This window comes from Kryptolebias marmoratus, linkage group LG17 (genome assembly GCF_001649575.2).
Source record: "Kryptolebias marmoratus isolate JLee-2015 linkage group LG17, ASM164957v2, whole genome shotgun sequence".
In the NCBI taxonomy this organism is placed as follows: Eukaryota; Metazoa; Chordata; class Actinopteri; order Cyprinodontiformes; family Rivulidae; genus Kryptolebias; species Kryptolebias marmoratus.
Window position 1 is genome coordinate 25,647,256 of NC_051446.1, and position 15,752 is coordinate 25,663,007.

A 15,752-nucleotide genomic window follows, 5' to 3' on the forward strand; every position below is an offset into this window, starting at 1 on the left:
GGACCACCACAGACTGGTACATGGACCACCACAGACTGGTACATGGACCACCACAGACTGGTACATGGACCACCGTAGACCATGGACCAAAATAAAACAACCCAACTATCATGAGGTCAGGTATAAACATTGCAAACAAATAAATTAAACATGATAAAATAAATTGCCTCAACTTGTTTTTAATTATTTATGATTATTGTTTTTATATAATATAATCATGTGCTGAAAAAGTTAATAACAGAGGAAATTATAAACAGCACAAACAAAGAGCTACAAATGATTTGGGAAAATCTTTGGCCAAAATAAGAATGGCTAGTTGTGGGTATTTAGTGTTTTTGTTAGGACATGTGGACATGTCTCATCTGCTCATCAACAAACTTCATGACTCTAAAATTAAAACTAACTTTCTGACACTCACTGATCGAAGTGTAGAGAAAATGTGACACACTTATGGATGAGTAAATCTTTAATCTTTGTCATGTGCAGCAGATAAGGCTGCCCTAACACTCAGGTGAATATTAGGATCTAGTTATTTTGTTGGGAGTACAAGTTTGAAACAGTTTCATTTTTGACTTTCAGAGTTTAATCAGAGAATAAGAAGTTGAGCTGAAGAGAAACTGAGGGAGGTCAGGTAGGGAGATGGATAGAAAGGGTTAGAATTAGGACTAAATTATATCTCAAATGTTTAGTCAGCTGTCTGGTTCTTGTCCTGCCTGACTTGGTTTTGGTAATGCTCCCAGTCTAATGTTATCCTTCGATTCCCATTAATCCAGACCTGAGTGATCCTGGCTGCAGGAAACAGACAGGCCTGCTGCTTTTTACTCTCTGAACCCATCAGATATAACAAAATACGGTTCCATTGAGGCCATGAATCTCATTCATTTTGATCTCTAAATGATAGATTTATTTGATCTGGTGGAATAATTATACAGCACACAACTTTAGTGATTTTAACAACAATAATGTGGTGCTAAAGTTTGAACTTTTCGTGGATTCTCTGAGCCCAGCAGAGGAAGGAGTTATTTGGAGCAGAAGGAGAAAGAAAAGCTTCCACATTGACTAAGAGATTATTTATTTCACCAGCAGTGAGAAAGCTGGAAGATCTTTTTGAAATATAAGTGTTACCAGACTGGCCAGCCAATAAAACATTAATAACCCAACTATTACCAAATCTTTGAGCAAATAAAACAAACCATATCTCACCCAGATCCTTTGGCTGCAGCTTCTTGTAAATGAAGCAGGTTTGGAAGCAGCTCTGAGGTTGAAGTTTGTTTCTAAACGGAGACTTTCTCCCGGTGCACCGATGTCTTGGTCTTCCAGGTCTGTCTGACCTTCCTGATGAAATAATGATGGAACAATGAGCACACGTTTCACATTTCTGCCTACAAAAAGCCGTCCATGCTCCCAGCTGATGGCTCACGTATTAAACAACTCATTACGGCCTCTCTACGTTCTCCAAGAACAGATTTTTCCTCAATAAAAGAAAAGGTTATTGTTTCATATATAAGCATGATTAGTTCAAGACCTTGTTGTTGATTTGAAGAAAAATTATCCAAAAATGTGTTTTAGTTAAGTGACATTTTTATGTTACCAGCTTTGATTTTCGAGGTCGACTCATTTACTGAAACTAAATATGCTGATGAAGGGTCAACTTACTTCTGCTTGAAATCAGACGCTGTCCCGCCGAGACATCAGTCCAGAACCGTCCCAAACCTGTGGGACTCAGAGACATCAATCTACCGCCTGAAGACGTTTGGTCAGACGTGGTCTGTGTGGAAGAACTGAGGTCAAAAAGCCAAACAATTAATGTGGAAACTGGGATGAAAGTCTCAACTGCAAATAAAAACTTATGGTGCAGAAAAAGTCTAGACTGATGAGTCCAAAACTGAAATATGTGTCTGTAGACGAAGATGGTTTGTTCACTGAAGGCCTGGAGAGAAAAACAATAAGGTTTCTGTAAGTCTGGGGCTACATTTCTGCAAATAGGAGTTATTTGGTCGGGGTTAATGTTGTCCTCAATCCTGAGAAACACAAGCAGATACATGTAACACGACCAGAGAGGCATCTGATTGGACACATTTATTCTGCAGCAGGAAGACACCAAACATACAGCCAATGTCAGAGTGAAGAAAACCTGAACGAAGTTCTGATCTCATCTTCATTAGGTGTGTATTGAGGTAAATTTTGGTGCGATAATACCTGAGAGTCATCCTCAACACTTCTGAGCGCTAACAAGACAAGTTTCAGACTTTGGCATCTAAGGTGGCGGGCGACAAGCATTATTTCTAGGAATGCTAAAAATTTAAAGTTTAAGACTTGGTCCTTCGTCTGCTTACACTAAACAAAAGTTGCACAAATAAAAGTAGAAATTTCAGCACCGTTCAGATGATTCTTGACTTTAAAATCCTAGAAATGCGGTTAAGAAGTCGTGAAACAACATTTCCTTCTGGTTCAAATCAAAACCTCATTGTTCTCATTATTATTCCACAGTGTTTTCATATCTTAATCCTCTAGATGCTGCTGCTGAGACACGAGCTTCCTCCTCCATGTGCGGCTCATTCCAGCCTCCAGCCCTCCACCTTGTGGTCCACACGCAGCACTGGTTCACCGCACGCAGCGCTGCAAATTGGGCATGGAAAACAAACACACTCGCACGGCGTGCAAAGCTCCCCGACACAGGTGGTTCAGGCTAAATATATGTGCTGCTAAAAATAACCAGGGCTAAAAATAAGAGCTGCTGGACAGATTGGAGCCCTCTGAGATTCTTTGTGAAAACCACGAAGCTGAGGGTTAATGTTTCTGATGAATTAGTGCGCAGGAAGACAACACACTTCCAGGCCGACCTAAAATTACAGAGCAACAGATGCATAGTCCAAAAATGTGAAGCAACTCGATATGCAAGTGGAGAGAGACAGTCGGATCATAATCCAGGCATGTAGGCCTTTATTCAGTGACTCAGTGTTTCCGACACAACTCTGTTTCCAAAGCAACATTTAAAAAATTAGGATCTGTAAAAACATCAAATCGCTGAAAGCAGGAGGGTGAAGCTGCAGGTGAAAACATCTAAAGCCGAGTTTTCTTAGTTTCTTACATGATCATTGCATCAGATTTGGCTCCCAGTTGGTTTATTTTTCTTTTGTTTCATTCATGATTTTTGTCTTACTACTCCTGCATTTTTATTTTTTTTTTCAAAAAAAAAAACAACCAACAAACACAACTCAGTCTGGGAATAAAGTGATTTAGTTTTTGTATAATAATAATGACAGACAACAACTGGGTTTAGTTGAGGCGAGGGATAAAACTCAGTCCTGTCTGGAGCTCTACAGCTCTGAAGTTTAAACGGGTCACAGGAAGTTGGACTTTACGGATGGTTGGAGAGCTTGAACTGTTTTTACACAGTTTAAGTTGGATGATTTTGGGAGATTTCATCAAAGAGTTTTCAGTTTGGAGTTTGATGTGGTCACTAACTTGGAGCTCTTCTTTAAACACTCTTCACACTTCTTGCATCTCGTCTTCTTTCACCCAGAGTGTTTCTCAGTGACTCTTTTTGTCTCTTAAATCTCCCACCCAGAGTGACGAGTGCACACACCCAAACTCCCATCGACTTCCACCGTATCAGAAGTTTGTCTTCAAAACAGGAAGTGAAGTCTTTTTAACTTTTCATATTCCTACAGAAAACACTGCAGAGACATGAAAATTAACGTGTGACAACCAGACACTTCTGCCAGTTACGGTTTAAAAATTCACAGCTTAGTTTTTCCCACAGCGCCCGTTTTTCCTGAGGCTTACTTTCTGCTCCGTTTCTGGTATACAGACTGCAGTCAGGGAGCGACAGACTCAGGTGCGTGGTTACCATGGTGACCATAATGAGCCACTGGCAGAAGCTTTAATCTTGCTTCTCTTTAGGCTTCATCTACAGTTTGTCAGTTTAGATTACAACAAATGTTCGATGTTGTGTTTCTGTTTTTTCAGGGTTTCTTACAGTTTATTGCCTTTTTTGCTGTTTTAACTTTATTCAGCTTCTGTTGCTTCTAATGAGCTAAATAATTATTGTTGGGCTTCAGAGAACAGCTGCTCTGGAGCCCTGCAGCTTTCTGCAGAAATCTGATGTTTTAAGTTTTGGTTTTTCCTCCTGAAAGTTAAACAGTAAACCTGATCTCTATGTAGTTTTTGTCCAAGTTAAAACTCGTTTTCTGAAACTTTCATGCTGTTTTCTGCAGGGAAGGTGTTTTTTTTGTTTTTGTTTTAAATCTATCCAACAGTGTGCGGATTGTAAAGTTTTATTTACACCCCAGACTGAGCTTTAATGTGTCGTCGCCTAATTTGAGTCAAACTTTGCTTGCATGTTGTTCCCTGAACGCATCACTTGCATCCTTCATGCCCTCCGGACTCCACAGAAACCTGCTTGGTGTCTGAGGCTCTGAGCTCCTCTGCGCTCCTCCGCGCGTCTCTCCTCCTCCTCCCCCGCCTCCCCCGCCTCCCCTTCCTCCTCCTCTCCTCCCATTGGCCGGCCTCAGACCGGGGAGGGGCGGGCCGAACCGGTGCCTTTGTTTTAAAACGTTTTGGGGAACCTCAGCCCAAAGCACATTAACAGGACCGGTCCTCCGGAGGCAGGAGGGACGCTTCAGCCCGTCCGACCCGCCGAGGAGAAGTGAGGCCGCCGGCGCGCCTGGATTATATTTCACCCAGAAGACCCGAACAGATGAGGAACAGGTAGATCCAACTGTCATTTACCTTAGATGTGCTTTCATTTATACTGATCGGAGCAGTTATTATTTTAATCTTAAATCAAAGCAGCTGGAAGGTTCTGATCTGAGCTGAACTCTCCGTGACGCGCAGATTTCCGGCTCCTTTTAGGAACCAAACTGTCAGACAACCCGCCAAAAGTTTCACTTCATCAACCCGCTTTATTTAGGATTTCAGAATAAAGTTCATGTTGGAGCTGTGTCTCAGCCTGAGGGATGGAAAAGGGCTCAATGGCACCTGTTAACATTTGTTGCTTTCTGATGTCAGATCAGATCTTAGAAAGGTTTTATATACTGACAAAAAAGCTGCTACTGCTTTTGTACAGTTGTTAAGTTTTAAACAGTCTTTTAAGTTGTTTTTATAAGCAGCTCTGTTGATGCATCTAAAAAAAAGTTGCTGCAAATTTAGAACTCAGTTGTGTAAAATTAGATTTAACTGCATGCCCATTAAAATATGCACCGTTAAGTCATTTTTACTGTTCCATTTGTGACACACACAACACAGCAGGGAAGTTGCATCAGACAGCTTTAGGTGTGAAACCGCTTCATGATTCAGAGTCCATCAAACCAAAAATGACTTCTCAATCAGCTGCCCACGCTTCGTGGTTTTCACTTGTCTCATGTTTAACCCGAGTCGCAGAGAGAAACCACTCTGACTTCAAGTTCGAAAGGTTAATTATGACTTTGTTGCCAGGACAGCCCAAACTAATGAGGTGCTTTAGTTGAGCTGGAAGATGTGCAGCAGAGAGATGAAACCCCCTGAGGGCTTCAGAGAGTCAACAAGCTGTGCATCTGTGCTGCACATCAGAGGACAGCGCTCATGATGTCGTTTAGAAACGCATCTACATGTCCTCTTTAACAAATGCATAAAAGAAAGCTGTGCATTCTTTTATTTTTGTTTAAATTATTACAAAATGTGCTCCTTCGCTGCATATTATTAAAAAAAAAAAAAAAGCTCTGTCAGTGAAAAACTGCTTCATATTTTAAAAGATCCCACAGAAACGCTGCGACTCATAACTCATGCGCAGGTCAGCGAGGTGCAGCCAAGAACAACATGTTCTCTTTGTAAAAAGGCCAATTAAGTGTAATTACTGTGTGACCTCTCTTAGTCAAAGTGGAAATGTCAAATCAGAGCAGAATCTTATTTAGGGACTGACTTCTTCATGGTTTGTCTCAGGCTGAAATGCTGTTTTCACAAACCTCTTCCATCTGTGTTCCTGCAGCAGACGATGAGGTCCGGACCCCTGAGAGACGAGGAGTGACCCCCTTCATCCTCCTCTTGTCGTGCTCCATCCAGAGGCGTCCCCTCAGCCGCCTCACTCCGTCACCATTTCTTCCCGTAGTTGGTCCCCGGAAGCGTTTCAAAACTGTTTCTCCAACGCTTTTTCCAGAAACTCAGACTGTTTTCTAAAGCAGAAGCAGCACAACCCTCCCAGAGTGAGGTGATGGGAAGCGTGCGAGCCAGCCGCTATAGCACCGTGTCATCAGAGGAGGACAGCATGAAGCTTGCCACCACCGTCGTACCCAACGGCAAGGCCAAGGTGCACACGAGGCACCAGCCGCACAGCAGGTTTGTCAAGAAGGACGGCCACTGCAACGTGCAGTTTGTCAACGTGAGCGAGAAGGGTCAGCGCTACCTGGCTGACATCTTCACAACGTGCGTAGATATCCGCTGGAGATGGATGTTCATCATCTTCTGCCTTGCCTTCCTGCTGTCCTGGCTGTTCTTCGGCTGCATCTTCTGGCTGGTGGCCATCTTTCATGGGGATTTGGAAGGCCACGCCCAGAAGTGTGTCTCCAACGTGAGCAGCTTCACCGCCGCCTTCCTGTTCTCCATCGAGACTCAAACCACCATTGGTTATGGCTACAGATACGTGACGGACGAGTGTCCCGTCGCCGTCTTTGTGGTCGTTTTTCAGAGCATCGTGGGCTGCATTATTGACGCCTTCATCATCGGTGCTGTCATGGCCAAAATGGCGAAGCCAAAGAAAAGAAACGAGACTCTGGTGTTCAGCCACAACGCCATAGTGGCTATGAGGGACAGCAAGCTCTGCCTGATGTGGCGCGTGGGGAACCTACGGAAGAGCCACCTGGTGGAGGCGCACGTTCGGGCTCAGCTTCTCCGGTCCAGAACGACAGCGGAGGGCGAGTACATCCCCCTCGACCAAACGGACATAGACGTGGGCTTCGACAGCGGGGTGGACCGCATCTTCCTGGTCACCCCGATCACCATCGTCCACGAGATCAACGAGGACAGCCCCTTCTACGACATGAGCAAACAAGACCTGGAGAGCTCAGAGTTTGAGATCGTGGTCATCCTGGAAGGCATGGTGGAAGCCACAGCGATGACCACGCAATGCCGCAGCTCCTACGTCGCCAGCGAGATCCTCTGGGGTCACCGTTTCGAGCCGGTGCTCTTCGAGGAGAAAAACTACTACAAGGTGGACTACTCTCGTTTTCACAAGACGTACGAGGTTCCGAGCACCCCTCTGTGCAGCGCGAGGGACCTCGCAGAGAAGAAATACCTCCTGTCCAACTCCAACTCCTTCTGCTACGAAAATGAGATGGCACTGGAGAAAAAGGAGGACACGGACGAGGGGAACGGGGGCAGTGTTGGGCCTGACTGCACCCAGATGGACAACATCTCAGAGACCGAACACCACCAGGCCATGGTGCCACTGGAGCCCCGGCCTCTGAGGCGAGAATCAGAAATATGACTGCTCAGATTTCTAAAAAAAAAATAAATGAATAAAAACAATCACCTCTGCTCTGAAAGGCACAAGAAGCCGGGCCTGGAGGAGAAGCTGAACGGTACTGCTGTGGGACGCTTCAGGACTTACTCCGTCTTAACTTTGACTACACAGTATGATAAAACACAGCACCAATCCTCCACGAACTCCTCACAAGCGTGCTCAGCGTTCGCTAAGAGGAAGCTCGCTGCAACGACTTCAGTCCGGCAAGAACAAGACGTTCTCCGATGTTTCTGTAGATTCTCTTTGTTTTAGTGCTGCTAGAAAACAGAAGTTAAACACTTGAGCTTCTTTCATTCTGATGCTTTTTGACATGGAACCAAAACGTAAAGGAAGTCTGGAACAAAGAAGGTACAGAGTATTTGTTCATGAGCTGGTCTCAGAGCAAGAAGGAACCACTGATTACGGTTTCTGTATGCAATAAAGAAAAAAACAACCTATCCTTTGACACACAGCACTGATTCTCTGATGCTTTATTAGCCTGGACGACAGCTCGAAGCTGGTCAGGCTGGTCGGAAGTATTACCACATCAAACTGTCAGAAATCCTTCATTTAAGGAAGTCCAGGAGAATCTGAATGTTTAAAAGTGCTGCTATGATGTTGCTTCTGTTTTACTTTGTTGCAGTTGATAAAGAAAAAAGCCAAAGAGTGTTATTATTATTATAATATTATTATTATCATAGTTATATATTTCTTAAAACCACCTGATTAGATTTGGTACAGAGAAGTAGATCTTTTAGGGAGTTTTAATACAGTTTGTTTTTAAAGAATGTGTGTACAGTTTTATTTTATTTTTATACATGAATTGTTTTCATCTTGAGCCACTCTATCAAGCCTTAACCTGAGGAGTCCAACATGAAGTTTAGCAGAATTTGCTGAAGGAAAACAAGTTAAATCAGAAGGATTTATTGCTGAAGACAAACCTGCTTTAAAGGTTTTAAAATTAAAATGACAGAAATCTGATGCTCTGAGGTTTTAGTTTCTTTTTAAAGCTGCTCCTCTGACTTCAACACTACGGGAGTCTTTATTCTGTAAAAGTTCAAACAAACGTACTGTAACCCCAGCACAACAACACATTTATATCCTGTAACAGAAACAGACGGAAAGCCACTCGGCTGCATGAACCTACACCTGTAAATACTTTCTTTTCTTTTTTTTTTAAAGCAGTCTTCCAAATGTACTGCAAAACCACAGAATGTACAGATTTTTGTATTAATATTATTATTATTATTATTATTGTACATGTCATATTGCTCTTTTTCAATAAAATGTCCGTGGACAAACAGAATCAGATTCTTGTTTTTAATCATTTCTAACTTTCATTAACAACTCTGGTAATTTTAAGGTAAACTGACATTTCTTTGTAATTCCATTGGAAACCTTTAGGCTTTCTGAGTCATTTTTAACTAATAATTTACAACATATGAGTGGTTAAAGCTGAACCCCAGACAGGAAGCAGCGTAACCTGAGTCCTCCACAAAGTTACGTCAGATAATACAGTTATTTCATGTCCTTTTTTAAACATCTTAGCAGTTTTATTTGTAATAGAGAAGATTTTTGTTGTGGTTTTACTATATTAGATAAAAATGTAAACTCAGTTGTTGTACAAACGGCTGAACTGGTTTTAAGATAAAATCGTTTCAGAAGAGGAAGGATAAACGTGTTACAGCTCAGGACAGGGTTTTTATTCTATTTGGACACATTTTTCAAATTTAAAATAAAATAAACCTAATGTTTATACAGTCCATTAATATAATAATAAATATAATATTCTTCTGGATATAGAAATAAAATTCTCACCCTGTAATTTAGAAGTGTTTTCTTTCCTCCCCACATTTTAATGTCCATAAAACATTCATTTTATTTTGAAGGAACGTTTGTCTTTGAACAAAGATCTGTAAGCACTCAGAGTACCTGTTGGGGATGACTCTCAGCTACCACCACTCCAAACTTGAGCTCAGCATCTGTAAATCTGACAAAATAAAAGTGATTTTTGTGTTTAAGGTCAGTTAGCTGTGGTCTCCATCTTGAATTGGGCTGACTCCAAAAGGTAAACAAGTTAGCTTCATCTGATGATTACGTTTGAGATGTTAGGTTCAAGTACGTCCAACAGCTCAGGAAATTTTACCATCAGACAAACGAGCAAACACACATGATATCCTGCCCATCATGGCAGGAAGTGAGAATAAAACCACGAGTATGAAAACGGACTTAAAATGTTTAAGTATGAAGGATATGCTTCATCTAATTTGTTCTGGTGGATTTAGAGAAATAAAAAAAACTAATTAACTGTAGTTTTTCCTCCTTAGTAAAATGCATTTTGTTGAATCGGGGGTCTGCGAGCTGTGGCTCTGGAGCTATTCGTGGCCCTTCAGCAGCTTTAAAGCGGCTCCAAGCAGCTTCAGACAAACAGGACATTAATTAAATTAAGTTTTAGTTTTTGCAATATCTGCACAATGACAATGATATTCAGCTGCTTCTGTAAACTTTTATTTTAAAAAAACTTAGTTGCAGTTTAAGCAAATAAAGATGGGGGCCTTTAATTTGAGGACATTTAGGTCAATCAATAAACTGGTTTATATTTATGTTCCCTCTTTATATGACATTAGGGTGCAGTTTAGTGCTTTATTTATCGCTGAGTGAGCTACTTCTTTCACTCATTTCAAGCTGAAATGGGTCAACATGACTTTATTCAAAAGAAGAGATGGGAAAGGCAGCAGACTCCGGCCTGAGATATTCCCGTTTTGTTCCCAATACATTTAGTAGGTCATATAAAAGTTGAATAAATCCCAAGATACTTCAAGCTACCTTTGACATTAGTTTATAAAAGGCCGGTTTTCTGTAGAAGACGACAGAGTAGTTGAAGGTGTGTTTGCAGCAGAGGTCGAAGCAGAAACCAGCTGCCCTGGCTCCACACGGAGGATTAACACCTTCTTTTTCCTCTCCTGCTCTCAGATACACTTCCCTCAGCCGTCTCTCATCTCGGCTCTTTAACAGCTGCAGTGAAACCGTTCGGAGCGAGCTCGCAGGCCAATCAGCAGCAGGAAACATTCAGGGGCCTAAATATAACGACCAGGACTCACAGGGAACTATTTCTGCCTTCTGCTCGAGTCAAAGTTATCGGGAACGTCAAAACGCTCCTGAAACGACAGAAACTCTGGTTTCAGAAACATTCTTTCATGCTGCGTACATTTTGACCTCAGTAAACGAGAGCTGCAGATTGTATTAAGTTCACAGATATAAAAAGATGTGGACGTCACACCGAGTGGATGGAAAATTCCTCAGTTCGTGGTGATTGGCAGAAATGTCAAAGTGTGAAGTCAGAATGGGACTCAGCTTTAAAGGTAAAGCTTCTGTGTGTGTGTGTGTGTGTGTGTGTTTGTGTGTGTCAGAGCGGGATCTGATTCATCTCCATCATGACTCCGCTTGTTTCACCACATGCAGATTACATCCAGGATCTGTTTCCTCTCAGAGACTAAGATCACATTAAGGTCACGTGTGGATCAGAATTTAACCAAAGGCCTAACATTCCATGAATGGACGCACGTCGCATGAAAAATTAACTATAAAACTTTTTTTTTTATACTGAACTGCAGCTATTTTGGTCTAACCTTGAAGATGATGACTCGCAGCTACTACCACGCCGGATTTTAGCTCAATATCTGTGAAACTGAGTGAGTTAAAGTTGACTACCTGGAATTAGACCAACTCCAAAAGTCAATCCAATCATCTTTTATTTTAAAAGAAGTTTAATTGAAATCCGTCCCGTTGTTCATGCGATATTTTGCTAACAGACCACCAGGGTTGACTCCAATTAATGGAGAAGAATGTGCTGTGGATGATTTTCAGCTGCTACCACAGCAGATCTTGGGTCATTTTTGTGTGTTTTTAGGTTGATTAACTGAATCAGGTTGAGTCCAAAAGTTTACTTTTAGATGCACATCCAGTGATTGGTTCCAATTAAATCCATAAGATATTTTGGTGACTTTATCATCTGCCTTCGTCTTTCAGTGGTGGGCGATAATCGCGGCAGGAGTAAATCGTGCAAACACCATCAGTTGTTGGTAAAAAAAATAATCTTATTTGTAAACAAACTTGGATCAAACTTGGCACTGGCTTGTTCCAAGCAGGGTGGGAAAGTAAGGAGGCCCTTTCCGGTCACACCATTTATTCTCACATTTATTTATTGGATTATTAATAAAAAGCTGAGAGCGGGAAGTGCACATCCTGCCAGAGAGGAAGAGTAGTAGCGCATTGTTAACGGAGGGTAGCAGCTCTTTCTGTCAGTGTGTGTTGTGTTGTGTTGTGTTGCTCCGTCAGCTCCTTGTTTAGAAAAAAAAGCAACTCTGCTTTCAGTTCAGTAAAGATCCAAAGGTAAATGTTGAGCTGGCTTCCTTTATTCCTGCGTAAACGTCTGACATATCGAGTATCCGAGACGTTTACTTTTCATCACTATTTATTTGTGTTTTCTACATCACGCTCCGCACTCGTTCAGGCTTGAAGGCTTTGTAAAACTATAACCGGAACGCCCCGCTTCCATCCAGGCTTCTGGGAACCTGATGTTCAAACGGACCCGGCTCTGAACAGAACCTGTGATCCTGTGTGTTTGGTTTGAGACTGAACCGAAGCCTTCCTGCTTCACAGACCCCCGGCTGATCACACCAGACTCACACGACTGTGCAGCTCAGAGCACAAACTGAGGAACGCTGACGTGGCCACCTGCAGCGCAATTTATGCAGTTTGTGCTGCCATCTTGGTAGGAGCAAGGTGGATGTCCCTAGTTAATAATGCCAGAACACCAGTAGACCATAAACTCAGCCAAGGAGTCAAACTTTCTACCATCAATTGTTATAAATTCAGAATAATGTTCCTCAATGGAAAATTGGAAAGACTGAATATCCCATCAACAGTTCATAAAATCATCAACAGATCTGAAGAATCTGTAGAAACCTCTGAGGTCAAAGGTCAAGGCTGGTTCTGTAAACACAGTTCACCGTGCTGCTTAAAGCTCTATCAGGCAGAGAAGAAGCCAGATGTGAACAGATGTGTCTCCTCTGGACCAAAGAGGAGAACTGTTCTGAGGTCAGCCTGCCTCTCTGATGGTATGGGGGTGCATTAGTGCCTCCCATCCAGGACTGTTGAACAGACAACCTCAGGTCCAGATGTTTACAGATGCTGCACAGAGGAGAACATCTGGAACATCTGTAGAGAGACGAGTTGCTGCCATCAAACTGAAAACCGTCTTATTTTTCCTTTAAATTGGTACAAATTCTTAGTTTTAGCGAGGTTTTCACTGTTCCACTGTCGATCCACTGAGTTTTATTTTGAAGCTCCGACATCTTTGCTGCGATGCCAAACATCATTACCATCAGAGACAAAACTCCCATCGTCCTCCTGAACCATAAGCTGCTCAGCATTCACCAAAGTTCTCCCTGACATCTTTAGTAGCAAACAAGCCCCCCGTCCCTCCCTCTACAGGATAACCGACATGCTGCAGAAGTCACTTGTTCATTTATCAGCTCATCTGACAGATCGGTCTCAGGTTGCTGTTGAAAACAAAAAGCAGGTCACAACCAAAGTCAAAGTTAGCTCTGTTAGCATGACACGACCACTGAAACACCAGAATTAAACAACGAACAGAATTTGCACAGACTGTTAGACGCAGTTTAAACTCGTAAACAATTTGCTGCTGTTCCGACACTTCCTGAATAATTCAGCAGCTTCATACCTCTCTGTCCTCTCTGAAGGCTAATTCAGATCTCGCTGTGCTGCTGACCAGATGATTCATATCCCCAGAAGAGGTGTTTCCGTTTCCTCCATCTGCTAGCTAACACTTACCCCACAAACAAGCAGGAAAAACAAAACAAATCACACTTTGCAATGGCATAGAAAAACCTTACAGGTGTGATAATTTCAGGAAAACAGTCCTGAGGTGCATGGTTCTGTCTTCAGCTCAACCAAATACAGGCTGCAATAAATCTTTACTTTCAGAGCTATTTATGAAAAAATCTTCACTTTTTAATCCCACAACACTGCATGCCAAAGTTTCAAACAAAGATTTCAAGCAATCATTTAGCCCTCAGAATATGGGTTGGGGATGATTCTCAGCTACTGTCACAACAAATTTTAACTCAATTTCTGTTAAACTGATTATTTTATAGCCATTTTTGTGTTTGCTAAAATGGATTCGTTGCGACCAGCTCCAACCAGGCTGACTCCAAATGTTTATCAGTTGTACAGCAAACAATTACTTTGAGTTTTATTTAACAAAGTTCAGAAGTTCATGAGGCTGAACTGAGAAAAAACATGTACAGAAACAGTTACATGATCACCCACTTCTCATGGCAGCAAGAGAGACAAATCATAAACTGCTGTCTGGTTACCATTTCAAATTAAAAGTTAAGTTTTCTCCAACATTTAGCCTTTCTTATAAACTTGATGTTTCTCCACATATAACCAGATATGTTTATGTCTGAACAAACCAGATATTGAGTCTTAATCAGAAAGTAAAACAACAACAACAAAAAACAGCTTAAATTTTGTTTTCTGTAATAAAATGCTTTGCAAGTTTCAAACAACCAATCAGAAGCAAAACTGCCTCAAAAGGATCTAAAAATCACCATATAAGTATAATTCTGCTGATTTTAACCTTTTTATTGTCATGACAGGGAAATAGGGGAAACAAGAACTTAATTTATCTGCTGTGGTCTCAGACTTTTACCAAAAACAAAATTAAAGGTAGAAAATTTCAGATCCTGATATCATAAAATTCAGTTTCCATCACTGTCTAAGGTTTTATTTAGCTGAAGATTAACTTAATTAAAGGCACCTTTTTATGAAAGGAGCTGTTTTTGTAATGTTGTGAGCTTCAGGAGTCATGGATCTTACCAGTGCAGTCCAGTTTGTTTTACTTCTGGACACCTAAACACAATTTAGAAATTCCTCTCAAACCAACTTTTACAGAAGTGAGATGCTTCAGATTTTAGGGATTAGGACTTCACGGCAGGTTATAGGAACCCTACAGGAGATGACGTAGTCTCATTGTTGAGCCACATAAAGAATCCAAGAGTTTGTTGAACAGATTCCCGCTCTGATCCTCCTGTTGTCAGATGACTCGGTGGAACGGGAGCGATGCGAAGCAGCGGCGTAACACCGCGGTCATTCGACCTTTGGTTTCTGATCGTAACAGGGTGACGGAGAGTGGCGCAGGTTGTTACACCGCGCAGCACCACGCAGATCTGCTGCCTCATCGCTGATAACAACACAAACATAAACACACCCAGCAGCCAATTAGGGAGCATTCCTGTCATCATCATCATCATCATTACGAGGCAGAATTGTTCGGTTGATTCAATCTGGCCTCACTTGTTCTTTTTATAGAGCAAGACACAGACAGCCGAACATGAGTGAGCGAGGAGCATCAACAAATCAGATCATAGCTTTGACTTTCTGCTGACGAGAAGAGTGGACCACTTAAACAACAAAATCAAAGCTCAATGTTAGGGGGGGGGGTCAAACAAAAACAGAGAGCAGATCTTGACTTATTGATTAAAACTTTCAGATGTTTTGTTCTAGTTTAGTTTACACCAGGTGTCTCCAATCCTGGTCCTCAGGGCCTCCATCCTGCAGGTTTTCCTTGTTCCTCTGCTCCAACACACCTGATCTGAATCAATGGGTGATTAACAGGCTTCTGCAGAATATGAAGAGGTGATTTAACCCCTGAATCAGGTGTGTTGGAGCAGAGGAACAAGGAGAACCTGCAGGATGGTGGCCCTCCAGGACCAGGATTGGACAACCCTGGTTTACACAACAGTCAAAGAAATCAGACAAGAAAAATCTTTAAATTATTTTTGCTCACTGCCAAAAGGCAGAGTCAGAGGGATAATGTTTTGCACGTGTTTGTGTGTCTATTAGCAAAATATCTCATGAACCACTGAAGAAAATACTGGGTGTCCATCTACAACTTATTAATCAACCCAATTTGAGCCAGCTGACCTTATAAAAACACAAAAAAGGTTATAACTTTGTTGGTTTTACAGATACTGACTAAAAGTTGGTATGGTGGTAGCTGAGAGTCATTCCTGATACGAACAAGATGTTTGCTGTTATACAGGTGCTGGTCATAAAATTAGAATATCATGAAAAAGTAGATTGATTTCAGTAATTCCATTTAAAAAGTGAAACTTGTATATTATATTCATACATTACATACAAACTCATATATTTCAAATGTTTATTTCGTTTAATTTTGATGATT

General features: G+C 41.7%; 1 protein-coding gene and 1 non-coding gene across 3 annotated transcripts in view; one reads left to right on the forward strand and one right to left on the reverse strand.

Annotated features, from left to right (window-relative positions):
* LOC108245572 overlaps positions 1-15,752 on the reverse strand; it is a 108,604-nt gene that overhangs the window by 71,612 nt on the left and 21,240 nt on the right. For both annotated transcript variants that reach the window (XR_003039950.2, XR_003039949.2), the window contains exons 3-4: positions 1,657-1,781; positions 1,204-1,335 (exon numbers count right to left, since the gene is read on the reverse strand). This is a non-coding gene — a transcript (uncharacterized LOC108245572). The remainder of the gene's footprint in view (positions 1-1,203; positions 1,336-1,656; positions 1,782-15,752) is intronic.
* On the forward strand, positions 4,576-7,486 carry LOC108245567 (inward rectifier potassium channel 2). The gene is made up of 2 exons (XM_017432597.3): positions 4,576-4,713; positions 5,969-7,486. Exon 2 carries the CDS (start codon positions 6,191-6,193, stop codon positions 7,460-7,462), a length of 1,272 nt encoding a protein of 423 aa, XP_017288086.1. The 5' UTR covers positions 4,576-4,713; positions 5,969-6,190; the 3' UTR covers positions 7,463-7,486.